At 41.3% G+C, this 26,990-nt stretch overlaps 1 protein-coding gene across 2 annotated transcripts in view; it reads right to left on the bottom strand.

Annotated features, from left to right (window-relative positions):
- Positions 1 to 26,990, bottom strand: part of LOC125246578 — a 72,437-nt gene that overhangs the window by 30,643 nt on the left and 14,804 nt on the right. Inside the window, exons 4-9 of one of the 2 annotated variants that reach the window (XM_048157541.1) lie at positions 21,896 to 21,994; positions 21,692 to 21,775; positions 15,836 to 15,931; positions 10,560 to 10,658; positions 10,144 to 10,181; positions 9,892 to 9,986 (exon numbers count right to left, since the gene is read on the bottom strand). In XM_048157541.1, the coding sequence (XP_048013498.1) occupies positions 9,984 to 9,986; positions 10,144 to 10,181; positions 10,560 to 10,658; positions 15,836 to 15,931; positions 21,692 to 21,775; positions 21,896 to 21,994 (419 nt within the window). In that variant the 3' untranslated portion in view covers positions 9,892 to 9,983. Of the gene's footprint in view, positions 1 to 9,891; positions 9,987 to 10,143; positions 10,182 to 10,559; positions 10,659 to 15,835; positions 15,932 to 21,691; positions 21,776 to 21,895; positions 21,995 to 26,990 lie in introns of those variants that run through there. The other variant, XM_048157540.1, reaches the window with a different exon arrangement.

The raw sequence follows: 26,990 nt of genomic DNA, 5'->3' as shown, positions 1-26,990 counted from the left end.
TTGCCCATATAAAAATATTACTGGATTATTACAATTAATAGCAAAATGAATGTTTGGAAATGTAAACTAATATTTACTGACACACTATGGCAAAAGATATAGATAACTGGCTTAAAACCCTTTTTTGGGGTGAAAATACTAATTTGCCTAAGGCTTTTGCACAGTACTGTATATACACTGAACAAAATTATAAACGCAACACTTTTGTTTTTGCCCCCATTTTTAATGAGCTGAGATCTAAGACTTTTTTTTCTATGTACACAAAAGGCATATTTATCTCAAATATTGTGCACAAATCTGTCTAAATCTGTGTTAGTGACCACTTCTCCTTTGCCGAGATAATCCATCCACCTCACAGGTGTGGCATATCAAGATGCTGATTAGACAGCATGATTATTGAACAGGTGTGCCTTAGGCTGGCCACAAGAAAAGGCCACTCTAAGGCCACTCTATAGCTATCTGATTTATAAAAACGATTGCATTTACACTTGGCCACATAAATGTGTCTCCACAAAACGGATTTAAATCTGATCTTCAATTCCTGCACTATATGCAGATTTCATGGAGTTCACGTCACCGAAAGCAACAAATATGAGCTGTATTTTATTGATCATCAGCTAATTTAAAAATCAAAGACACAATAGGAGAGAGCATGGCATCAGCACTGGTAAGATCATTTAGTCTCATTACTTTTAATGAAGATGATTGTGTTTTGAGCGCCTGAGACTTACTTTCAGTTTGATTTGCGACAGTTTGCTGCTCATTTACAGCGATGCATGCTGCAGTGGCGCTGTCATATCTGGCAATAACATGTTATTTAGCCTATAACATGCTCTCACACATTTATTTTTTAGTGTTTTTGGGAGGAGTTAAATTTACATATGTGGTTTCAACAACCAGATGCATTTAGACCTGTTCAGTTTTGAATGGAATGCATCCCAGACCACCTCCTGAAGTGGTTTGAGAGATCGGATTTATATCCGTTTCGAATGCGTTTCGGAGGGCATTTAGACCTGATCTTTTCACGATCAGAAAGCTATCCGATCAGAGAAAAAGCATGAAGTGACCAGGTATAAACAGGCCCTAAAATGTGCAGTTTTATCACACAGCACAATGCCACAGATGTCGCAAGTTTTGAGGGAGCGTGCAATTGGCATGCTGACTGCAGGAATGTCCACCAGAGCTGTTGCTGATGAATTGAATGTTCATTTCTCTAGCATAAGCCGTCTCCAAAAGTGTTTCAGAGAATTTGGCAGAACATCCAACCGGACTCACAACCACAGACCACGTGTAACCACACCAGCCCAGGACCTCCACATCCAGCATCTTCACCTCCAAGATCGTCTGAGACCAGCCACCTGGACAGCTGCTGCAACAATCGGTTTGCATAACCAAAGAATTTCTGCACAAAATGTCAGAAACTGTCTCAGGGAAGCTCATCTGCATGCACGTCATTCTCATCGGGGTCTCGACCTGACTGCAGTTCGTCATCGTTACTGACTTGAGTGGGCAAATGCTCACATTCGATAGCGTCTGGCACTTTGGAGAGGTGTTCTCTTCACGGATGAATCCTGGTTTTCACTGTATAGGGCAGATGGCAGACAGTGTGTATGGCGTCGTGTGGTTGAGCGGTTTGCTGATGTCAACGTTGTGGATCGAATGGCCCATGGTGGCGGTGGGGTTATGGTATGAGCAGGCGTATGTTATGGACAACGAACACAGGTGCATTTTATTGATGGCATTTTGAATGCACAGAGATACAGTGATACAGAGATACAATTCCTGGAAGCTGAAAACATCCCAGTTCTTGCATGGCCAGCATACTCACCAGACATGTCACCCATTGAGCATATTTGGGATGCTCTGGATCGGCATATATGACAACGTGTTCAGTAAAACTGCACATTTTAGAGTGGCCTTTTCTTGTGGCCAGCCTAAGGCACACCTGTGCAATAATCATGCTGTCTAATCAGCATCTTGATATGCCACACCTGTGAGGTGGATAGATTATCTAGGCAAAGGAAAAGTGCTCAATAACACAGATTTAGACAGATTTGTGAATAATATTTGAGAGAAATAGGCCTTTTGTGTACACAGAAAAAGTCTTAGAGTTCAAGCTCATGAAAAATGGGGGCGAAAACAAAAGTGTTGCGTTTATAATTTTGTTCAGTGTATATAACTCTGAAGTAAAATAACCCTGAAACATGACTTGCTCCGGAGCAGGTTATGTTCAGAGAATAAGTTGCTATGGATACTTGCATACCCTGAAGGTTACCTCAGGTTTTGGAACCGGATGTTGAGGTATCTCTCCTTTGTCTGACACACCCATTTCGGGTCTTGGAGTCTCTACTAATGAGCTGATGAATTCTGGCAGTGTAGACTCCGCTAAGTGTATTACTGCCCTCCACAAGTCAAAGTTTTGAACAAATTTTTATATGCAATATAATATATGCATAATATATCAATAGTATATAACAGTTAGTTCAAACTTTGACCTGTGGAGGGCAGTAATACACTTAGCAGTGTCTACACTGCCAGAATTCTAATAGAGGGGAAGAAGAAGAGAGCTAGTTCAAGATGAGCATTTATGGCTAAAACTTGGTTTCAGCCATAAATGCTGCAATGGTTTCACTAGACAAGACCCTTACTTCTCATCTGGGATTGTGTAGAACAATTTGAAGCTGCAGTGAAACTAATTTTGACCTTCAACTGTTTGGTGCCCATTGAAATCTACTATAAGGAGAATATAGAATATAGTCCTGGAATGTTTTCATCAAAAACTTTAATTTCTTTTCGACTGAAGAAAGAAAGACATGGACATCTTGGATGACATGTGGGTGAGTAAATTATCAGGAAAAGTTTATTTAAAAGTGGACTAATCCTTTAACCTGTTAACCTTTACTGGAGCTGACGCACGGAAGCTTCTTTGTTTAAATTAGATCAAAATTACTGTTAAATGTAAAGTAATTACCTTGACAAACTATACATCATTAAAAAGATCTAAGACTCAAGCTTCAATTTTTAATCTCTATTTTACTCTTAATATTGTATGGTGTCCGTTATTTGTTAATATGTGTCGGGAGTTATGAATATGAAAAACGGAGTCGTTACCTTTTCATTGAAATATGAGCGTCAGCCTCAGCCATTGAGAAAAAAACTCCTGTGAGATCGTCATAAAAAAACTCCACAAAATAACATCCCTCAGGGCTTTTAGCTTAAAGGCATGCACATTTGGAGAAATATTGATGGATTGTCATACGTTTATGTCAATTTTCTATACAGGGGAGTAATATTTATTCAATTTTTACCCAAAACGCGCTGTTTTCATTATATTAACGCTGTATACACAGATCTACTGTGTTTTCAACTCATACCTGCAGACGGAGGGCGCTCTAGTCCACAAATGCTTCACGGAAGAAAAATACATATCATGTGACCTCCCAGGAAACAACACAGAGATCGCTGAAAACATCAATATATATGCAAATCGACACTTTTAAAAGTAATAAATACACGATTGTGACGATATGTAGTTTATCTTTGTTCCTTATGACATGTCTGGTATTAATATTTAGATAGATTATATTTATAATGCAATGCTAATCGAGATAGCTTTTCTGTCTGATTTTTTATCCGAAGCCACATCACATCAAAGAAGGTTATTTAAAACACTCGACTTGTACGTTTGGAGCAAAAACATGGTTTTAATCTTATAAATTGTCGTGTTTTGTTGGTGTGCTAACCTAACATGCTAGCGAGCCCAGAGATGCACCTGTTCTGAGCTAATGCAAATAAATAATTTTGAATTTTCAAGAAGGGCATTAGATACAGTTTCAAAGAAGGTGAAGTGAGAAGTTTGGTAAAAGAAATGAGGGATTAAATCTTGAATAGTAATTATAATAGGGACAAAAGAAAATAATAATTTGAGCCATAAGCAGGCCGGAGAGGTGTGAATGTGTTCAGGGGAGACTGAAACTGAATGGGGCAGTTACCACCACATAACAAACGAGACAATACACTTGAATAGATGCTTAGATGATGACAATAAACATCAGTTAGCACTTTAGAGTCTTTTCAAAATAAAGTCTCATGAAATGGTCTTGAAAAACATTTAATAAAACTCAGAGTTTTAGACTTAACATCTTCAGATTTGAAATGTAATATGGTCAGACATGTGGCTTTAGCTGCAGTGCGTTTCTAGATTGCTAAAAGGCAACTTCACTTTTATTTCCATAAAGATATTTCATAAAAATACATTTCTAATAACTTTTCAAAACTTTGAAGCTATTTTTAACTATTTTCTTCATTGTGACAATAATTAATTATGACTTTACAATAAACTGTAAAGTGTCTGCTTTCAAATGAGACATTACTTATGCTTTTAGTGCAAAGGGTTCATGAACTGTATCTGTTTTAGTTTGGGTATGTCATTTCTTGGGATTTTCCAAAAGCGGGGGTGCTGGCTAACAGGTTAAATAAGGAAATCTATTCAGTGATAGTTATCTATTTAATCTATTTAGTCCTACACTTCACTTAAAGTATGACTGAGATGCTTGATAACTAACTTTAAAGCGCAGCTTTGAGCCAAGAATTTTTTTTTACTCTTAAGTCAATTCTTAGCAGTGTTCTTGTGAGTAATTCTCAGAGGCTTGATAAATACAGGCCCAGGTGTGTTTGATTAAGGAGAAATGGAAAACATGCAGTGTTGGGGGGCCTACTGGAATGTGGTTGGGAACCCCTGCTCTGAGTAAACTTACCCAGGTAAGAATCACATAACCTGCTTTCTGGAATACTGCCCTGATCTCATGCTGTTATTCATTCATTAATTTGTTTATTTATTTTGCTTTTTCCATAGGCAAACAAAAAAGGCAAATTTAATAGACATGGTCACTATGAAGTGCTGTTGTCTGAAAAAGAAATGCTTCATAATGCCTTTTGTTATAAACTAGAAAAAAATAGCATATGGGTTTGGAATTGTCAGGTGAGATAAATACCTAATTAAACCAACTATGTGTTGTTAATTAACTTGTTAGCTCCCTTTGTTTGTTCATGCTTATAAAGGCTGATTTATACTTCTGTGTCGGACTACGCCGGAGCCTCTGTGCCGTAGGCTATGCATCTGTTTTTATTTATACTTCTGAATCGACGTGCATGCAGACCACTAGGAGGCAGTGTCCACGGTCATGTTGATGATCAAGGCAAAAGCCGAAGAAGAAGCAGCTCATCATGTACGTTGTCCGAGAAGCTTACAAATAGAAACGGCAGAGAAGCTGCAAATAGGTAGGTAATGACTTTTGTTGCAGTTTGACTGTATGTGTCCCCTGAAACAGAGCATTTTTTCATTCATATGGAAGTTGTAAACGCTCGCACCCCTCCAATTGCTCCGCACCAGTTTTTTAACCCACGGGAGGGGTTCTAGCAGACCAATCACAGCGCTTGCAGTCCGTCAAGTGTATGCCGTAGCTATGGCATAGGCCTACGACGTAGCTACGGCATACACTTGACGCAGAAGTATAAATCAGCCTTAAGCCTTCAGTTCTCCCTTAAGCCCCGTTCACACCGCCAGCGACAAGAAGCAACAAAGCGACAGGATCCCATTCATTTCAATGGAGCACTGGCGACTTCCGGCGACAAGAGCAACAGTGACCATTGGCGACGGAATGTAGGCGTGTCAAGCGACGGGAGACAGGCGACAAAAGTTCTCATATATTTAACTTTATGCAAATCAGGAGCGAATTTCACGAGCGACAACCAATAGGAGTGAAGGCTCTGTGGAGTTCACATCACGTCTCAAGTGCAGGACAGACAGACAGGACATAGTTCCGGAGCGATTTCACTGTTTTATATGATTTGACTGTACATACATGGATATAATAAAACAATGCGTGGAAAAGAAACTGTCGGCAATCTTGTGAGTTTGATTCATACATTTTGTGTTGTTAATTATATGATGCTGTGAGCAGTTTAGCACTGCTACAGTTCATATTACAGTTTCCCCTGCATTGTGTTGATTATTAGGGACAAGAAAATTGGTTATTTGTCAAATTCAAATGATGTTTTAGTATTTTTTTGACAGTATGAGTGAGTTTAATTTGTTGATAGAACGATTGTTAATTTAGTTAATGATTTAATGCACTGAGCTCTGCAGTCACAACACTACAACAGCAGAATATTACTTTTAATTATTTTAAACCTAATTCCTAATCAAATTAGAATTATTTCTTAGTTTTATATATCATTTGTGATTGCATTTTCTATAGATATGATCAGACGTGCAGTCTACCAATGACATTAGAGCGACAGGAGTAGGAACGCCCACAAGCGACTTCACAGTAGGAGACTAGCGACATGCAGCGAAAAATTCGCTGGCGGTGTGAACGGGGCTTTAGTGTTTGCCAGTTCTTGTTAACGTTTACGTGTTTATTCCTGTTTCCTGTGTATCTGCGCGATTGCTTCGTGAAGCACGTATGAAATCAGTCCGAAAGTGTGATGGGACGTCATAGGCGGGTGACGTCACTGACCAGGAACTATAAAGCCTACCCGAAAACGCACTCATTCAGCTTCTGAATTCTGAAGCAAAGAGCTTACGGGCAAGCCGGGAGTATGGCAGGGCGACGCAGCGTTTCGTTCCCTATTCAGGGAACTAAGGTTACATACGTAGCCGAGACGTTCCCTTTCAAGGGAACTTGTGCTGCGTCAATCGCTATAGGAACGACAATCCCAACGTCGCCATATGAGCAAGTGACCGTTCATGTGAAGCCAAAGCGCACAACTCATGAAAACACCTGCGCCTCGACCACCCACTTGCTCATTCTCTGCTTGGATGCAGGGAGACCCGAAAAATACAAATAAATGATCTGATTTTCTCCACATGGCTTTAGCTCTGTGGACATAGGCATCCAATGCCCTAACCGGGCACAGCAGATTAAGCTTTTCCTGGTCCGACGTCATAAAAGGAGGACAGAAGGCCTGCAGTACAGTAGGTCTCACAGTATTAGTGAGAACCTTTGGAATGTATCCCGGTCTAGGATGCAAGGAAGCCTTGACCATACCGGGCGCAAATTCCAGGCACGATGGAGATACCGAGAGTGCTTGAATGTTTCCAAATCTTTTAAGAGACGTAATAGCAAGGAGAAACACTGTTTTGAGTGTGAGAAATTTCTTGGGAATCTCTTCGATAGGCTCGAAGAGGGCCACAGAAAGGCCTTGTGATACAACGGCCAAATCCCAAGCCTGCAAACTGCAGGTCTAAGCCTCAAAGTGCCACGGAGGAAACAAGTTATAAGCGGGTGTCTCTCCAAAGATACTCCACCTAAAGGAGCGTGGTAAGCAGCTAAGGCCGCCACATACACCTTAAGTGTGGAGGGGGATATCCCCGTAGAAAATCTTTTCATGCAGGAACTCCAGCACCACGCCAATGGGGCAGTTAACTGGATCCCACTGGTGATTTCCACACCATGAAGTGAACCTCTGGATTAGAGAATGGTCTCAACAACCTCAGCTGAGAGACCGGAGCTTATGATCTGGGCCCCCTCAGAGGCCAAGCCAAGCTCAGAGGCCAAGAACCATAGTGGACAGTGAGTCGTCTCTCGAGACGGAAACAGATCCACTTGGACTTTGCCATAGTTCTCCCACAGGAGCTTCACCACCTCGGGATGAAGTCTCCACTCCCCGGGCCTCGGCCCCTGCCTCGACAGGATGTCTGCTCCCTCATTCAGGTACCCAGGGATGTACTCTGCCCTGATAGAGAGCAGTTTCCCTTGGGACCACAGGAGGATCTGATGCGCCATTTTGTATAACGGGCGTGATCTCAGACCCCCCTGGTGGTTTATATATGAGACCACCGATGTGTTGTCTGATCGAACTAGCAAGGAATTGTTTCAGTGCTAGAAACACCGCCAGCATCTCCAGGCAATTTATGTGCCAAGAGAGATGATGGTCCTGCCACAGACCTCGAGTTGAGCGACCACTCATGATCACCCCTAGCCCGTGAGGGATGCATCTGTCGTTAGCGTGACGCAACGACTAAGTTTCTGTCCCAGGGACCTGTGTCGGGAGCTCTAAGGTTGCTTCCATATAACTAGAGCACGAAGGCATCGCCGCGTGACTCTGATTATACGAAAGAGATTCCCCCTCAGTGAGAACCCCTTGGTTTTGAGCCACCACTGCAGTGGTCTTATTTTCAACATGCCAAAATGTATCACGCTGGATGCTGCTGCCATAAGATCTAACGTTCTCTGGAACTGTTTGACAGTGAGTGACTGGCCTAGCTTTATGTCTGAGATGGTCAGTAGAATCGATGTTATGCGAGCCGGTCCTCTGAGCTGGAGAAAGCACACTGTTCTTTGCGTTTAGTCTCAACCCTAACCTCATGTGAGCGAGAACAACATCTTGATGTTGAACCACCATCTGCTCTGATTGAGCCAGAATCAACCAATCGTCTATGTAGTTCAGATTGCGGATGCCCTGCATACGCAAGTACGTCAGAGCCGCATCTACACATTTGGTGAAGGTGCGGGGTGACAGTGCTTGGCCGAAGGGAAGAACCCGATATTGGAATGCTTCGCCCCCGAAAGCAAACCTTAGGAACTTCCTGTGTTGCGGGAGGATTGATACATGGAAGTACGCGTCTTTTACATCTATCGTGACAAACCAGTCCTCGGATCTGATTTGTGACACAATATGTTTTATTGTCAGCATTTTGAACTTGAGCTTTGCTACTGTTCGATTTAACTGACGCAGATCTAAAATCGGATGCAATCCCCCATCTTTCTTTGCTACAATGAAATAGCGGCTGTAAAACCCTGACTTCCTGCTAGGAGGAGGAACCCTTTTTATAGCCTCCTTTCTATCTACTAATGCAACCAGCCTCTCAAGGCTGGCCTCTGGTGGAATATGGGCAGCCAGCACAGTGCCCTGAAGCGGAACCCCGGCAGGGAACGACTGGCTTGGCTGCACCAGAGAGCGGGCCCACCCTGGGGTGACTCGCAGGGAACCACTGCGCCCCGGCATTGCGGCGGGGTTGGCAGAGCGCCCCCCTGAGGGCACCGAAAGGCAGACGGGCACCATATAATGAGGTGAACGCCATCTGGCTTCGGAGGGGACCACCCTCAGTATCCTGATACCTCTGGCGTCAGGATTCTTCTGTGTGAGAAGTTCGTTACTCGGCCTCGGCTGCTCCCGCCCAGCAGCCACCATAACCGTGCCTTCTTATACCTAACACATCACTGTATGATGTAAAATATATGGTATGAGACAGGCTTATTCCACGACCCCGACACCTCAGTGTGGAGGTCGGGAAAAACAGTAAGCCACGATGTGGAGGTTGAGCTTATCTAAATGGAAAAACTTATTTGTTCTAATTTGTTCTTTTGACTTGCAGCTCTTGTTTCTCGGTTGGCCATTCAATATTAAATCAAGCACCTCCACAAACTCCTCACTAACAAGAAAACTGAAGTGGCGAGTCTTCAGCTTCACCTGTTTCCACACTAAAAACATCCAACTCCTCAGAACTGGATGTCATCAGTGCAGCTGTCTCAACTGGAGAGGAAGGAACTGCAGCGTGTGCTTCCTGACTCCGAATAGAGACATTAAATCCAACAGGTGAGGGCTGAGATAGGGCAGCGCCCGTCTCAAAAACCCTCTGTTAGATTCATTTGCGAACCCCACGACATCAGGCGCCGGTCTGCCTCGGCAGAAGCGTCACCCGCCTATGACGTCCCGTCACCCTATTGGACTGATTTCATACGTGCTTCACGACGCAATCACGCAGAGGCGTTCCCATAGCGATTGACGCAGTGTCTCGTTCCCTTGAAAGGGAACAAAAAAAGACATGAGGATGAATAATTAATTACAGGGTTTTCATTTTGAGTAAACAATTTTTATGTTGTTGGTAAAACTTTTAGGTTTCACAGACAGGGATTGGCCAAAGTCAGGATCAGGCAATAGTTCAATTAGGCCATTTAAGTTCTTTTTATAAATGTTCACTAGAAAAAAAAGTGTGCATTACTGGTGTGCATCTTGAGACAGAACAATGGTACATACATATTTTAAGATATATCGGAAACAAGCTGCTTTAAAACAGCTCAAACATGCATTTTAGTCTAGGACTAGTTTAAAATCCCCAGGGGTTAAAATACTAACCTGAGCAGCAAGCTCTGACCTTCTTTCACGAGTTTTATCTGTGTGATTGTAGAAAGAGAAAACAGCATTTGATTGTAGAAAGAGAAAACAGCATTTAGGATCATTCATTAGCTCAGCTGAAGCATATGAAAATAAATGACAGTTTGGGTCAGATTGCAAAATGTACTTGCTTCAGCATAACATTCAAACAATAAGTAAAAAAAACAAAACAAAAAAAAACAGAATAAACAATGATATTATTAATAACACTTTATGGAATTATTTGTAATAATATTTGGCCTATATGTTCTCTATGTGAATATTTTATAGTATATTGGATCTTTATTGATCTAGAATGCAAGAGTTACAGTGCAATTTTGGTCAAAACTATCTATGGAGTAAAAATATAAAATTAAGTAATAGAAAGTCCTACTTACAGAACTCTAACATTTGTGCGGCCATCCCAAATAAGACAAAGACACTTTCAGAAGGAAAGACAATGATTCTCAGATCCCCCACTGTACGTTTACCGTTTACTGAAGATGAAAAACGTCTTGGGTTACAAATGTATTCATGATCCCTGAGAAAGGGAACGAGACACTGCGTCTGACAAGATGTTATGGGGAACGTCATCAGCGTAACCGACACCTGAAGCATGTGTTTAAATGCGACACTCTTATTGGCCTACGACAGTATGTGATGTCACTACCAGTGTGGCTGTGAGTTTAAGAGGATGCCTGTAGTACACGCCATCAGCTTCTTTGTCTAAAGGAGACATGGGCAGGCCTACCTAAAGTATGGCAATGAAATGCAATGTCTCGTTCCCCTTTTCAGGGAACCAGGGTTACATTTGTAACCCGAGACATTCCCTTTTGAAAAGGAACTCCCACTGCATCTGACAAGACGTTATGAGGAACAAATACCCACTACACCATGCTGAGGGCAGTGACTGCCACATTAGCTGTGTTGAAGTACTACCACAATGGGTAGAAACCTCATGACTCAATGGATTTATCTGCCTGGGTCAGACAGCTTTCCCAACTCAGATGCACTGGACGACTGTCAGTGACAAAATTCCCTAAAGCCACTACCCAAGCTTCACACCCAATACAAGGAAATTCCAAGCCTTTACAGCCATCCTCCCTTCCTTGCAGGGCCAGCAAAAAGAGACAAGTTTGCAAGTTTACACTAGACACCGCCATTAAGGGAATATGGACCCGAAACAATTTTATTTTCCTATTTCTAGCCTGTTTCCTATAAGGGGAGCAAGAAAATTACCTCTACCCAAAGGACACCCAAGGGGAAACAGCTCCTTCCAATTTAGTTAGGGAGCATTCACACCTTATAGGTAAAGGTCCCAGGGGAGCAGGATATCCTGCTTAAACACCTTCACAGTAGGGAAGGGTTCTACTCCAGACTTCAACTAAAGACGTGCTACCAAAGAGAGCCACCACTCTGTCACAATTTTCTGTCTAGAGAATGGCGCACCTCCAGGATCACAATACTTCAGGTACTCTAGAGATCAGACCGAGCTAACCTGAGGAGCAGAGAACACTACTTAAAATCCTGCCGAGGGAGGGTACTACTCTACACTCAAGTCCTGAAAACTGTCAATCCAATGGGAGCTGGCAAAGAGCTAGCTACAACCACTTGAAGCTGCTGTTTTCAGACTGTCAGAAAAGCTCTAAGTGGTGCATAGGACCCTACTTTAAAGGGTTAGTTCACCCAAAAATGAAAATGAAAATTCTGTCATTTATTACTTACCCTCATGCCGTTCCACACCCGTAAGACCTTCGTTAATCTCCGGAACACAAATTAAGATATTTTTGTTGACATCTGATGGTTCAGTAAGGCCTGCATAGGGAGCAATGACATTTCCTCTCTCAAGATCCATTAATGTACTAAAAAACACATTTAAATCAGTTCATGTGAGTACAGTGGTTCATTATTAATATTATAAAGCAACAAGATTATTTTTGGTGTGCCAAAAAAACAAACAACTTATTTAGTGATGGACGATTTCAAAACACTGCTTTAGGAAGCTGCGGAGCATAATGAATCAGCGTATTGAATCATGATTCGGATCGCGTGTCAAACTGCTGAAATCACGTGACTTTGGCGCTCCGAACAGCTGATTCGACACGCTGATTCATTATGCTCCAAAGCTTCCTGAAGCAGTGTTTTGACATCGGCCATCACTATATAAGTCGTTATTTTGTTTTTTTGGCGCACCAAAAATATTCTTGTCACTTTATAATATTAATATTGAACCACTGTACTCACATGTGTTTTTAGTACATTAATGGATCTTGAGAGAGGAAATGTCATTGCTGGCTATGCAGGCCTCACTGAGTCATCGGATTTCAACAAAACTATCTTAATTTATGTTCTAATGATTAAAGGTCTTAAGGGTGTGGAACGGCATGATGGTGAGTAATTAATGACAGAATTTTCATTTTTGGGTGAACTAACCCTTTAAGACCTGATACAATAGGGGGAGAGATCTACTCTACACACAGCACAGAGAACTGTTAAACAATAGGAGCTAGGAAAAGAATGTTAGCTGCAATTACTCAAGCTATCCTACAAGATCTGCTGGGTGTCATTGAACCTTTTGTTTTAAAAATAATAAATAGCCTATCACAAGGCACCGTTTAAATCCTGAAACATGCAATGGTGAGTCCACTTTGAAAGAGGAGAAAACTCTTCTCTTTCTTTCTGATGTCGACCAGGTTTAAGCACAGATGTATCCACCACTACTTCCATGGAACAGCCTATAGCAGGGCTCGTCAACTGGCGGCCCTCGGGCCAAATCCGACCCGCCAATCATATTCATCTGGCCCGCAGCACCCCAATCTCCCTCCTCCTCTTTTTCTGGTGGTGCGGCTAAATTTGTTTAGATACGTGGCCGCAGTATCGCCTGCAGTTGTAATGGCTATATACGCACTGTTTGTACCATGCACGCTCCTCTGACTGACCTGAGAAACATTTCAGTGCAAACATTTCAGCAGTTATCATTATGTGTGTCCTGTATTTCTGTCGACGGAACCAGCGATATCAGTCATTTGTGAATTAATCGTTATTTTGTCTAGATTCTTGGCCAAACGTGCATGCATAACTATCTGAAAAGATTTGGATTCATTCGGACCGCTCTGTCACTGAATCGTCTTAGGTGATTTCTCTGTCAGAAGGCTCATGGGAGCAGGACAGTTACGACCAGACAAAACGTGGTATAGGCATTGGTCAGATGATGTTCCCCATAGCTTCTTGTCAGATGCAGTGTCTCATTCCCATTCAAAAGGGTACAGTGAAATAATACAACGGATAGTATACTTAATGAATGATGTCATTGTGAGCAAATAACATCTCTTCATGCTGAAGTCTATGTTAAATAGTCATAGTTTCCTTTTTAACGTGGTATAATGCTACCAATAACCGACTAAAATTCATACAATCCTAAAATTTCATGCCTCTGTGTGAAAAAATAGTGGACTTCAGGGTCTGTTGAAATATTCTCTCACAGATTAAATGGTTACAGTTAGGTATGCACAGATGTATCAGCCAATAATCACTATCGGCCGATAAAAGCAATTATTTTTGCTATCGGTCAATTGTTGAAAAAATGCCAATGATAAGGGCTGATTATATCCTGTCAATCAAAAGAAAACAATCAAAACAACTTTTACTTGCAGTCTTGGACACTTTAAGCGCAGTGCACTTAAAGTGCAAATTAAATTCACACTGCTTCAGACAGTCTTTGAGGCTAAGCATATCCCGTCATTTATCACGTTCAGGAACTTGCGTGCACTGATTTCACATCTTGTCTTGAAAAACTGTCCAGTGTTAGATGTTTCATATATACTGTAAACAATTACTGTGATTTTAATGGTAAAAGACTATAAAAATGGTACGATGAAAAACAGTTACTTGCTTTATAGAAAGTTTCCGTATTATATATGGTGAAAAACTGTAATAGATTTAACGGTACATTTAACGTAATTTTACGGTAAAAAAAAGGTTTTGGAAGTGAAAAATAAGTCACGGTATAATTTACAGTGAAAAAAAATTTAAATTGACATTCCCACATTTCCCTGCGTCACACTTCACATTTGATGCATTACCATTGAACTGTTTCATCTTAGTTTTTTCTAATGAGTTATGTACATTAGGGTTTTATGTTGCATCTAATGTTGTTAAATTAATGTTTATAGCATTTTTAAAATTTCATGTGTGTTACCATGATGGTGTTTAGTGTTTGTATAAATGACACTGCATGCACCTTCTATATATTAGTATTGTTCTTCTCAGTTTATGGAAAAGCTGCTTCCTTAATTCATCATGTGACTCTCATCACCACTGTGTTTGGTGTTGTCAGTGTATTACAAAGGTACCAAAGAGATATTAGTACTTCAGTAGGTTGGTAAATTAACATTATATCAATTAATGAGATTAAATAAAATTTTACCATAAATTTAATGGATTTTTTTACAATGTTAAAATAAACAGTTATGAACCTTAATTATTACAATATAAACATTTAAATTAGAAAAATAGTGCTATCCCGTAAAACCTAAAACGTTGCTACCATATTTTTAACTGTAAAGTTAAACCTCAGCTGCCGTTTTTTTTACATTGTTAAATGTTCAAAAATGAAGGACCACAACCAAGCAGTGCATCCCACTGAGTTAAAAAAAAAAAAAAAAAATCTTAAACCACTTGTGGTTTTCACACCCACTTGAACACTTTGGCTAAACTCCAGAAATAAGTCGGGCAAGTAGACAAGTGGCCAACCGTAAGTGTGGGTATTTGGACAGGCCCACTGTCTCTTGTGTTGAATTTAGCTTAAGTTAATACAACAACAATGCATTGACAGTTAAAAATGGTGACATTAAAGCCATTAAAGACTATGAATCACTGATAGTTCAAGCCAGGGTTGCCAGGTCCACATTTTTTCTCTACACCAAACATTATTAGCATCATGCCTTCCATCCAATAATTGCAAAGACTTTTGTGCTTTGTTGCTTTTGATATCTCACTTCTGTTTCTCAGCTTTCAAATTCTGTCCATTTTATGATTTTAAATTCAAACAATAGATGGCACTTTGACACTCTTATATGTTTGATGTGACGAAGCGCATCTTTTCGAGTGTTTATGAAAACCACCTAATGCGCAACTGACTTGTATACAAATATTTCAGTTTTTATTTCAGAGTGTAATTATTATATCTAAGAATAAATATCAGTTGACTTTAATAGTTTGGGCTCTGTTGTTAATTTTAACCTTTAATATTATAGTAATTATAATATTATAATAATTGGTTATCATATCAGCTGATAAATTTAGTATCGGTGCATCTCTAGTTACAGTGAAAGATCATTATATTAGCCAAGTAGATTAATTGGCCAATATTTGGCATTTTGACAATCAGCATTGACTAATACAAATGTACCAAAGTTTCAGTTGTGTAGGTGTCTATGGAGGGACAGAAAGCTCTCAGAATTCATCAAAGATCTTCATTTGTGTTCCAAAGATGAACGAAAGTCTTACGGGTTTGGAACAACATTAGGGTGAGTAATTAATGACAGCATTACGATTTTTGGTGAATAACCGTTTTCTTAATTTCAGCAATTTTCGTTGTCAGTGAATTGTATTACTATGCAGCCTTCTAGATATCATTATCACCATCGGCCTTTGAAAATTCCTGTTTACTCACCTGTTTTCAGTATCAGTTCGGTCATCATTACAACAGTGATGACTAAAACAACACCAACTGATCCAAACAGATACACCCAGACTTTACGAGGATAATCTGTAACATAAGATGAAGCATTTTAATTTAAACAGATAAACAAAGGATGGAAATAAAATATAGGCTTTTATGCAGAAACATGAAATAGTAAAGCAGGGATGGGCAACTTCAGTCCTGGAGGACCACTGTCCTGCAGAGTTTTGCTCAACCATTTGCATGGGTATTCCAAGCTCGCAACTCTATAATACATTGCATAAACAAAGTTCACACAGCTAATATAACCCTCAAAATGGATCTTTACAAAGTGTTCATCATGCAGCATATCAGATCATGTAAGTATAGTATTTTTATGGAGTTTGATAGTATCCGATGCTGCGGCTAACGGAGCTAAAGCTAACATTATACACTGTTGGAGAGATTTATAAAGAATGAAGATGCATTTATGAATCACACAGACTGCAAGTGTTTAAAAATGAAAATAATTACATCTCTGGTCTCCGTGAATACAGTAAGAAACAATGGTAACTTTAACCACGTTTAACATTAGCAACATGCTAACGAAACATTTAGAAAGACAATTTAAAAATATCATGACATCATGGATCATGTCAGTTATTATTGCTCCATCTGCCATTTTTCACTATTGTCCTTGCTTGCTTAGCTAGTCTGATGATTCAGCTGTGCTGCTCCAGACGTTAATACTGGCTTGTCTAATACCTTAAACATGGGCTGGTATATGCAAAAGTTGGGGGCAAACATATTAATGATCCCGACTGTTGCGTAACAGTCGGTGTTATGTTGAGATTCGCCTGTTCTTCAGAGGTCTTTTGCAAAAATCAAATTTACATAAGAAGGAGGAAACAATGGTGTTTGAGACTCACTGCACTAAATTCAATTTTCAATTCTAGGGCACCTTTAATGGTGACCACACAAAGACATTCTCAACTGAGCGCCATACCTAGGAGTTACCATGGAAATGGATGCTAAGAAGAAACACGCCATACTACTTCTTTCTTATTGCCACCTATGGGCCAGTTGTGCAATCATTTAATCTTATTTTTTAATCTTTAATCAGTTTTTAGTACTGTGAACAAGAATGATATTGTTTGTGTAATGCTAATTAAAGCGTTCACCGTGCTCTCCTAACTAATAAGGTGCAATGACCTATATTTCAATTAAGGATACAAAGAAGGTCTGCACTCTAAAAGAGACTTTAATAAAAGTTCATAGGAGATAAGTCAACAAACGTTTCGGCTCCTCGCCTTCATCAGTGTAATGCTAATTATAAATTTAAAAAAAATGAAAGATTGAACTAAAAAAACAGTCTGCGCTTGCGAAGATAACATGGCTGTCTAAATTTGTTTTATGTTAAGTCGTTTTGCTTTCACATTTCTTGTAAGGTGTAATGTATCACACATGTATTTTTATTATAGAAATAAACTATATTGCCAAAAGTGTTGGGACACCCTACAAATCATTGAATTCATGTGTTTCAATCACTTCCATGGCCACAGGTGTATAAATCAACCACTAGGTATGCAGACTGCTTCTACAAACATTTGTGAAAGAATGGGTCACTCTCAGGAGCTCAGTAAATTCAAGCGTGGTACGGTGATAGGTTGCCACCTGTGCAACAAGTCCATTCGTGAAATGTCCTCACTACTAAATATTCCATGTTCAGCTGTTAGTGGTATCATAACAAAGTGGAAGCAATAGAGACAGAGCGCATTTAAGCCACGCCCAGCCGTCTCCATTGACTTTGTATTGCGTGAGGTTGCCTCCTTGCCATTTCTGACTTATAACAAAAAAACAGAACAAGGTCTATAAGATGATATGTGACAAGGTGTGCAGCAAACAAGCTAAAAAACCCAGAACTAAGCTTTTATAAACTACGGAACCGTAAAAGCCAGCCTTTGAGGAGAAAAAAGTGGATGCAGGCAATAAGAAGAAGTATCAGCAGGAAGAGTGGATACATTTTGGGATCCTGACACTCAGTATGTCTCAGTATGCCTACGTGTGTTGTAAACATTTAGTCACTGATAAGTCAAATATCCAAATGTCAGTTTTATATATTATATTTTCTATCACTGATTACGTTCCCCTCCAGTGGACATAGTTCTCAGTGTAATATAACATGTTGTGCTCTGTCTCAATAGCCTGTATCCAATTTTGTGTCCTTAAACGCTCGTTTTTTGGGTCGTGATGGAGTATTATTATATTTTTTATCCATCCTATAGAAAACAATTGTAGAATTAGTTTGCTTACTATAAAAGCTAGAAGTGTTTTGAGGCCTATGTAGCTGTAAGGGTCAGATGTGCCTGAGAAGTTAACTTGGCCACTGAGCATATTTTGTTGGTAATTTTCCACCAGACAACAGGTGGCTGTGAAATGAATAAGACCATTGTTAAGGGTGTCATGTGAAGGCTTCTCACCTCTGGGGAATATTGACTCTTTTGATACAATGTAGAGCCCTGCGCGGGACTAATTTCCTTAACCCGCACCCGCCCGCTCCCGCCGAATGTCTGACCAGGACCGCCCGCTCCCGCAACCCGCGTGTTCCACTCCTGCCCGCGCCCGCAATGTTTGTGTCCACTCCCGCCCGCTCCCGCGGACTTTCTCTCAGAGCTTGTGAAAATAGGCCTAAACAAATACTCTCAGACTAAATTCGTTCAAGTTAACATCCAGAATAACTTGAAACATGATTGCGTTTAAATAAGATGAAGTAGCCGAAAAACCAAAGCACCACACGTATGGGTATTTTTTTTTATTAGCATTATAAAACATTAACCGTTAAAACAAAACCACAACTAGCGGCACCTCAGTTTTTAAACGCAGGCTACTCCATACACACTCACCAAACGATTAACTAAACAAGCAGTTTAAATAACAGTTTAAGTAAATAAGCTAAAGCACAATACGAAATAACTTTAACTTATTAAACACCTATGTACATAGGACTTACAAAGTAGACTAGATATACCTTAAACAAATTAAATACAAAACGAAATAAATAAAATAAACAGAATGACTTGCTTAACAGGCTATTGCAAAAAAGAAAATAAATAATACTAATAAATAAATAAAAATAACGTAGCCTACTTAAACAAACGAATGATCACTGGGCCTTGCATTGCTTACTCCATATTACTATGAAAGAAAAGTATATTGCTGACTGACTGCAGTTGCAGACTTATGCGTCTTTCTTCCATGATCCGCCCACACACACTGAATGCCCTCTCTGATGGTGCACTAGATCATGCGAGAATGCTCAAAATAAAACGCATGAATTTTAAGAATTGTTTCCAAGTGTCTGACTTGTCTTGCTTTGCTTTTTTCAAGTTTTTCAAGGCAAATCCCACCATTCCCCGTGGGTCTCCCGCAAAGTTTTCTGACCGCCCACTCCTTTCGCTCACTTCTTTAAGACCAGAACTGAAGGGACACAGAGACATCGAATTTGCCACGACAGTCAACAGATTATAAAACTTTCTGGGTTTTTTAGCTTATTTGCTGTACATCTTGTCACATAGCAGCTTTTAGACATTGTTCTGTTTTTTGTTATAAGTCAGAAATGACAAGGAGGCAGCTTCATGCAATACAAAGTCAATAGAGATGGTTTGATTGTTTTCCCCCTGGTGGGCGTGGTTTTCAGATTATGACGCGTTGCGCTCTGTCTCTATTGGGAACAACAGCAACTCAGCCATAAAGTGGTAGGCCACATAAAATCACAGAGCAGGGTCAGAGCATGCTGAGGCGCACAGTGCGCAGAAATCGCCAACTTTCTGCAGAGTCAATAGCTACAGATCTCCAAACTTTGTGTGGAATTCAGTTTAGCTCAAGACAGTGCATAGAGAGCTTAATGGAATGGGTTTCCATGGCCGAGCAGCTGCATCCAAGCCTTACATCACCAAGTGCAATGCAAAGCGTTGAATGCAGTGGTGTAAAGCACGCCGCCACTGGACTCTAGAGCAGTGGAGACGTGCTCTCTTGAGTGACCAATCAGCATCTCTGTCTGGCAATCTGAAGGACGAGTCTGGGTTTGGCGGTTGCCATGAGAACGGTACTTGCCTGACTGCATTGTGCCAAGTGTTAAGTTTGGTGGAGGGGGGATTATGGTGTGGGGTTGTTTTTCAGGGGCTGGGCTTGGCCCCTTAGTTCCAGTGAAAGAAACTCTTAATGCTTCAGCATACCAAGACATTTTGGACAATTTCATGCTCCCAACTTTGTGGGAACAGTTTGGGGATGGCCCCTTCCTGTTCCAACATGACTGCGCACCAGTGCACAAAGTAAGGTCCATAAAGACATGAATGATCGAGTTTGGTGTGGAGGAACTTGACCGGCCTGCACAGAGTCCTGACCTCAACCCGATAGAACACCTTTGGGATGAATTAGATCAGAGACTGTGGGCCAGGCCTTCTCGCCAACATCACTGCCTGACCTCACAAATGCACTTCTAGAAGAATGGTCAAAAATCCCCATAAATACACTCCTAAACCTTGTGGAAAGTCTTTCCAGAAGAGTGGTAGCTGTAATAGCTGCAAAGGGTGGGCCAACTCCATATTAAACCCTATGGATTAAGAATAGGATGTCATTAAAGTTCATGTGCATGTAAAGGCAGGCGTCCCAAAACTTTTGGCAATACAGTGTACATTATATAGAATGTCCTGTTGCATAAAAATAACAACAAAAAACAAACAAACCCTTTTGAGTGCAGATCCACAATGAGAGTAAAATACATATATTACAGTAAAATAAACATTGCTTATACTGTATAAATCTGTCACGCCCACTGGAACTTCATCAATAGGGCAAATATGCACTGATAGCTCTAAAGTAAACTAATCCTGGAACATGAGATGCTCTGGAGCAGGTTATGTTCATATAATAAGTTGCTATGGATATTTGCATACCCTGAAAGTTACCTCAGGCTTTGGAACCAAAAGTTGAGGTTATCTACTTACTTTGAGCAGACCTACCCAGGCATGAGTCATAACCTGCTTTCTGGAATACTCCCCTGAAGCTAATATCAATATCTTCAGTATTACTAGAAAGGTACAGGCAGGTAAGCTTTTATCGTGGTTTAAGCTACATGCAAACTCTGCAGGACAGTGGTCCGCCAAGACTGAAGCTGCCCATCCCTGTAGTAGAGGAACACAGACACTTTCTATTCAGTAAACCTGATTAAATAGACTATTTAAAACATTTATAGTTACAATTAGCTATTATTATTCTATTAAGTGCAATGAATTTTCAGTAATCTGTAGAATATATTTGAGTGAAAAAGTTTCCTACATTCCTACATTCCTACAAACACAGTGTCTAAAACTAATAAAAGAGAATAAACTCATCTTAACCAACTTGCCCCCTTTTTTACAGAACCAAATGATCTAAATTTACAGTAATCTGCTTGTGTAAAATACAATAGTACAATTCAAATACAGTACATCTCTCGACTGAAACATTTTTGCATATTTTAAGAAAAATTTCATAAGACTATGAATTTGAGACATATTTTAAAAAGCATTATTCAAGTATTTTATTACACAAAGTGCAAACTGACAGATTTGTGGTGGATGGGAACAATTACAGTATCAGTGAATAAAGATCAAATTACTGCCGTTTCCCCAAACAGAACAAATAGGATGGATTAGGTTATTTTTTAGTTACAGCTTAAATATTCAAAAATATGGCTCCAACAACAAACAAAATAAAAATTTAATGATTAGGTGATAATTTATATAACAGAGGTACTAAGAGAAAAAAAGACCCATGTTTAAATATCACTCAAAGAACATGAGCAAAAGTAAATTAAAAATACTGTACCCAGATTATCTAATATATATGGAAAGTATGTCATTGCCCATAATAAATGGAGAAATCCAGCCATGCAGGCCCATTCAAAATAATCTGTACAAGAAAATAAAACGTAATAAATTACATTTATAACAGAACACTGTACCATACCAATATATTTCTGAATATAAAGTAAAATCTCTTTAAATATCTATACATTTTTAAATATAATACCTTTTTCACTTTTCATTGTTGTAAGGTAGAAGTAGAACATTATTAAACTTGAAACAAACATGAAAATTAACCACATTATCCTCCATGTGAGGGGATTACCTAAAAAAGAGTGTGAGAAACAATTCATTTTCTTATATTGTTAATACAAATTTTACACTGTGATTTGGATTAGCAGGGTATGATAAAGTCAGGATAAAAAATAGAAGGTAGGGATAGGGAAACATCTCTGGCTTGATGAGGACGGTCTAATTTGCTATTGATTCCATAAGTTTGGGTGGGACATGTACAAAGATTCATTCCTGTTAATATAATAAATACACAGTGGAGAGCACAAGAACTGATAATCTCTTCTTCTTTACTACAAGTTATTGCACAAAATGTACATGAATATACATCAGAAGGTATGTTGAAAGATACAGTACAACTTACTGAACTGTATCATGTCTCATGGTGTTGCTCAATCAGTGTTTCAACTATAGAAAGATATCAGCTCAGGATGACTTCCTGATTTCTACCTTCAAATTACAATATATTGGCAACAAGGATGGGTCTGAAATGTTACTTTTTTATTTTTTATTTATTGGAAAAATTCATTGCGTGGGCACAGAGCTGGCTGACGCTTACACTGGCTGACGATTCTTTGTTTAAGAATTAAATCTGGGTTTTTTTTCAGCAAGGAATCTCAGTCATCTTTAGGGTGTGTTTAAGGTGACAGTGGGGCCTGATAACCAGAGGTCTTTCTCTTTAAGTTCCTTATTTGACCTTGAGCCTATCACAGTATCCTACACTGGGGAAAAATATTGTTGCTGCTTGTTCAAATTAGATAAAACAACACAATAGACTGTCAGTCCAAATCTGATTATTTGTGTACCCATTTAGAATCTGATCTAAATTATCAACTGTCCACTAGGGCTGGACCTGAATATTGGATTATTCGTTTGGTGTTGGTAATCGATTTTCAATTTTGGGATTCGAATATTCTTCGAATATTCTATAGTGTAAAACACTTGAATGTTTTACACTATAAAACCTGGCGAAATAATATTTTTTTTTTTTTTTTTTTTTTTTTTACAATTATCTTATATAGCCTAGCCGTTTTTATAGGAAGGACAGTTGAAGGAACCCAACCTCATTAATACTTAATAAATATATTTGCTTCTTCTTAGCCTACTCAAGTGTTCCCTGCAACTAGAGTATTCTCTGTCAGAAGAGTACAACTGCATGAGCTTGTATTTTGGGTTAAGCTGTGTTTCTTTGTGTTTCTGTGTTTATACCTGCTATTATCAATCTAAATTAATCTACTGCGAAATATAGGAGCTTGTTAAAACTCAAACGTGAGATTTTACTGGGACAGCGTGTTCTTAATTTATTACAATTCATTCATTTTTTATTCTTCTTTTATTTAAATAGTCTACCCTTTACTGTGTCAGTAATTACTGTGCTGTAACTTTCTGATTTGGGAGTGATTTGTTTGTTAGAAAAATGTTAGGCTGCCTTATTAAAAGTATTGCTCTTATCAGATCTTTGTTTTGTTTATCCCTGTCCCCATGAGGTGTGCCGCTTTCAGCTAGTTTATTTAGCTGTTCTGTAGTTTATTAAAAGTTTATTATTTCTGAACATGTCGTGTGTTCATTGCATCAAATGCGACACTGCGCTCCCTTGGGTCCACAGCAACACACCCGCCACGTGTGAGGTCGATTGGATGAACAGTTTTCGACATAATCAAAAAGCAAACAAACAGACAGACACACAGAGATTCCTGCTGTAATGCGTTGTGTACGGAGCAAATAGGGATAGCTAACGTAGCTTGAGTTATTGATACCAGACAGATTGCACGGAGGCGATAGACATTTCACAACTGGTGCATTACACAACTGCAACTCGTGTAACTGTCCGTTGCAAATGTTATGCCATCCACAGCGTTACTTAATAAAGAAAATAACTTTAAATGAGCAACAGAAAAACAGAAATAACCCTAATACATGCAGTGCGCGAGTCGCACATACAATGCAGACAGTTCAACCGGCAGCACGCAGCTCTTAAAGGGGCCACACTATATTTCTTCTTATTACACTTCCTTTATTAGAGAGAATAATATGTTCAGCCCCCTCCCTCCGAATATCCGGTGTTGATCACTACTGAAGCTTTGAAGCTCAAAAAATGGTATTCAGACCAGTCCTACTGTCCACATTATGTATCACAACTGTGGGTCTCTTTTTTTTTTCCAGAATCTGTGTTGGTTTCCATGGCATTGATGTTTTGTTGGTAGAACTACACCAAAAACAACATGGGGGGGGTTTGCGATGTCTGATTATATGACAATAATATGTAGCTGCAGCCCTGGACAAATGAAGCAGTGACAGAAGCAGAGGCTGGCATGAGTGGCTTTATTTCATGCTGCTGTCTCTGCCGCACAGTGAAAGTGAAGAGATGTTTCCATTTATATATTACTTTATGCTGCGTGAATACGGTAGTGATCTGGGAATTTGAGTTGAAATGCTAATCCTTTATGGTTTCAAAGGGGCAAATGTACCTAGGGCTCAGCTTCTTGCAAGGTAGATGTGACCTGATGTACCTGGTGGATAGCCATACCTTCTGACCCGGACGATAGCTTGGAGTGGTGGATCTACGCATGTCAGCATGGTGTTTCTCTCTCCATATGGCCCCTTGAAGATGGTGATGAGCTAAGTCCTAAACCCTCTCACTCTCCTGGAACCAGTGGTTGACTGATGTCCAGCAGTTCCCTTGACCAGGGGAACATGGGTGGATGGTAGCCAAGTACACACTGAAATGGAGTAAGACCAGTGGTTTGTTGATGAAGGAGGTTTTCTGCATACTCTGCCCACGTTAGATACTGGCTCCGGAAGTTTTAGTGGTAATGGCAGAAGGTTTGGCGGAAACAACCAACTTCCTGTACCTTCCTTTCCCTCTGCCCGTTGGTTCGATTATGGTATCCTGAGAAGAGGCTTATGGTCACATCTAGGAGTTTCATGAAAGCTCTCCAGAATCTGGAAATGAACTGCGACCCCCTGTCAGATATGATGTTGTCATGATCATGAGTTGGAGTGCCCCATTTAGCCACTAGAGGGCACTCCAACATTTCCTCGTCAGTGTCTGTCTATTTATACTCAGTTGTTTCTGTCCTTGGTTGTGGTTTGTTACATTTATGTTACGTTCACTTTTGTACCTCTAGCTTTCTGTTTTTTGTGGACTGTTTACGTGGAGTTTGACCCTTGCCTGTTTTGTGGATATACGACTTTGGATTACCGTACAATAAATGCTGCACTTGGATTTGTACATCTCGTCTGTGTGTCCGTGACAGAACAAACCACCATTATTAGATCCAGCAGCATGAGCTTCCGGATTCCTCCGCCGGTCACTATGAGGGAGCAGATGGCTCGGGTTCGGGCATTGACGGCCCAACGTCAAGACGGCTGGGAGGTAGGGTGCTTTGCCCAGTCCTTCTGGACGAGGACGGTGGGGCTGGGCTATAACGATGAGGCGCTAAAGGGGATTTTTAATGAATGCCTCGATGACCCTCTGCCTCAGTGGGAGTTGGAGGGGCTTCAGATTCTGGATTTTTGGGGCTTTGTTAAATATCTCGGCCATAGAGTCCATTGGGCAACACCTGCTCAGCCAGAGGCGCTCCAGCCCGTGAGTCCGCTCCAGTCCATCAGTCCACTCCAGCCCGTGAATCCGTTCCAGAGGCCACAGAGGAGGTGGGCACTGAGTCTCTTCCTCATACCCGAAAAAGGAGGAGCAACACCTGCTCAGCCAGAGCCCGCTCCAGCCAGTGAGTCCGCTCCAGCCAGTGAGTCCACTCCAGAGCCCGCTCCAGCCAGCGAGTCCACTCCAGAGTCCGCTCCAGCCAGCGAGTCCACTCCAGCCAGCGAGTCTGCTCCAGCCAGTGAGTCCGCTCCAGCCAGTGAGTCCACTCCAGAGCAGCCTGCTCTCCTGGTCAGTCCTGTCTTGGACCAGAGGGCTGTGCTCACTTTTTATGTTTTGGCTGTCCTGCGTGCGCTGAGGATGAACTCGAACTCTATGGACTTTGGAGCAGTCTGCCAGCCAGAGGCCGCTGTCGTCCCAGAGCAGCCCGAGCAGCCTGCTGTCATCCCAGAGCAGCCTGCTGCCGTCCCAGAGCAGCCTGCTGCCGTCCCAGAGCAGCCCGAGCAGCCTGCTGCCGTCCCAGAGCAGCCCGAGCAGCCTGAGCCCGCTGCCATCACCGAGCTGCCCGCTCTCCCTGATTCGGCCACGGAGGCCGTCACCGAGCTGCCCGCTCTCCCTGATACGGCCACGGAGGCCGTCACCGAGCTGCCCGCTCTCCCTGATACGGCCACGGAGGCCGTCACCGAGCTGCCCGCTCTCCCTGATACGGCCACGGAGCACCCTTGGCCAGCCCTGTTGCCACCGCCCAGGTCGTCTGCCCTGCCGCCGCCACCCAAGCTGCCAGCCCTGCCGCCGTCACCCAGGCCGTCTGTCCTGTCGCCGCCATCCAAGCCTTCTGTCCTGCCGCCGCCATCCAAGCCTTCTGCCCTGCCGTCCCCATCCAAGCCTTCTGCCCTGCCGTCGTCGCCCAGGTTTTCTGCCCTGCTGCCACTGCCCCGGCCGTCTGAACCTCTGGAACCCGCCTGGTCAGTTCCTCCAGCACCGCCCTGGCAATCAGCCAGGACTCCAGACCCTCGGGAACCCGCCTGGTCAGTTCCTCCAGTGCCACCCTGGCATTCAGCCAGGACCCCGACCTTCTTAGAGCCCCCGTGGTCTGTTCCTCCTGCTCCCCCCTGGCCTTCGGTTGGGGGCTCTGGTCCTGGCCCACCGTCCCTCCCCCTGGTCCTCCTCCAGTCCACCTCCCTCCTGAGAGTTATGTTTTTTTTTTTTTGTTTTTTTTTTTTCATGGAGCATCTGGTAGCCGCTCCGTAAGGAGGGGGTACTGTCATGATCATGAGTTGGAGTGCCCCATTTAGCCACTAGAGGGCACTCCAACATGGACTCTTAACTCACTGTTTTGGACTTCATTTCCCATACTCACCTCCTGGACTCATTATCCCATTCATTGCACCCAGCTGTTTTGTGTTTCCTTGTCAGTGTCTGTCTATTT

Source organism: Megalobrama amblycephala, linkage group LG15 (genome assembly GCF_018812025.1).
Source record: "Megalobrama amblycephala isolate DHTTF-2021 linkage group LG15, ASM1881202v1, whole genome shotgun sequence".
NCBI classification, from domain to species: Eukaryota; Metazoa; Chordata; class Actinopteri; order Cypriniformes; family Xenocyprididae; genus Megalobrama; species Megalobrama amblycephala.
This window is presented reverse-complemented; position numbering and strand designations above follow the sequence as displayed.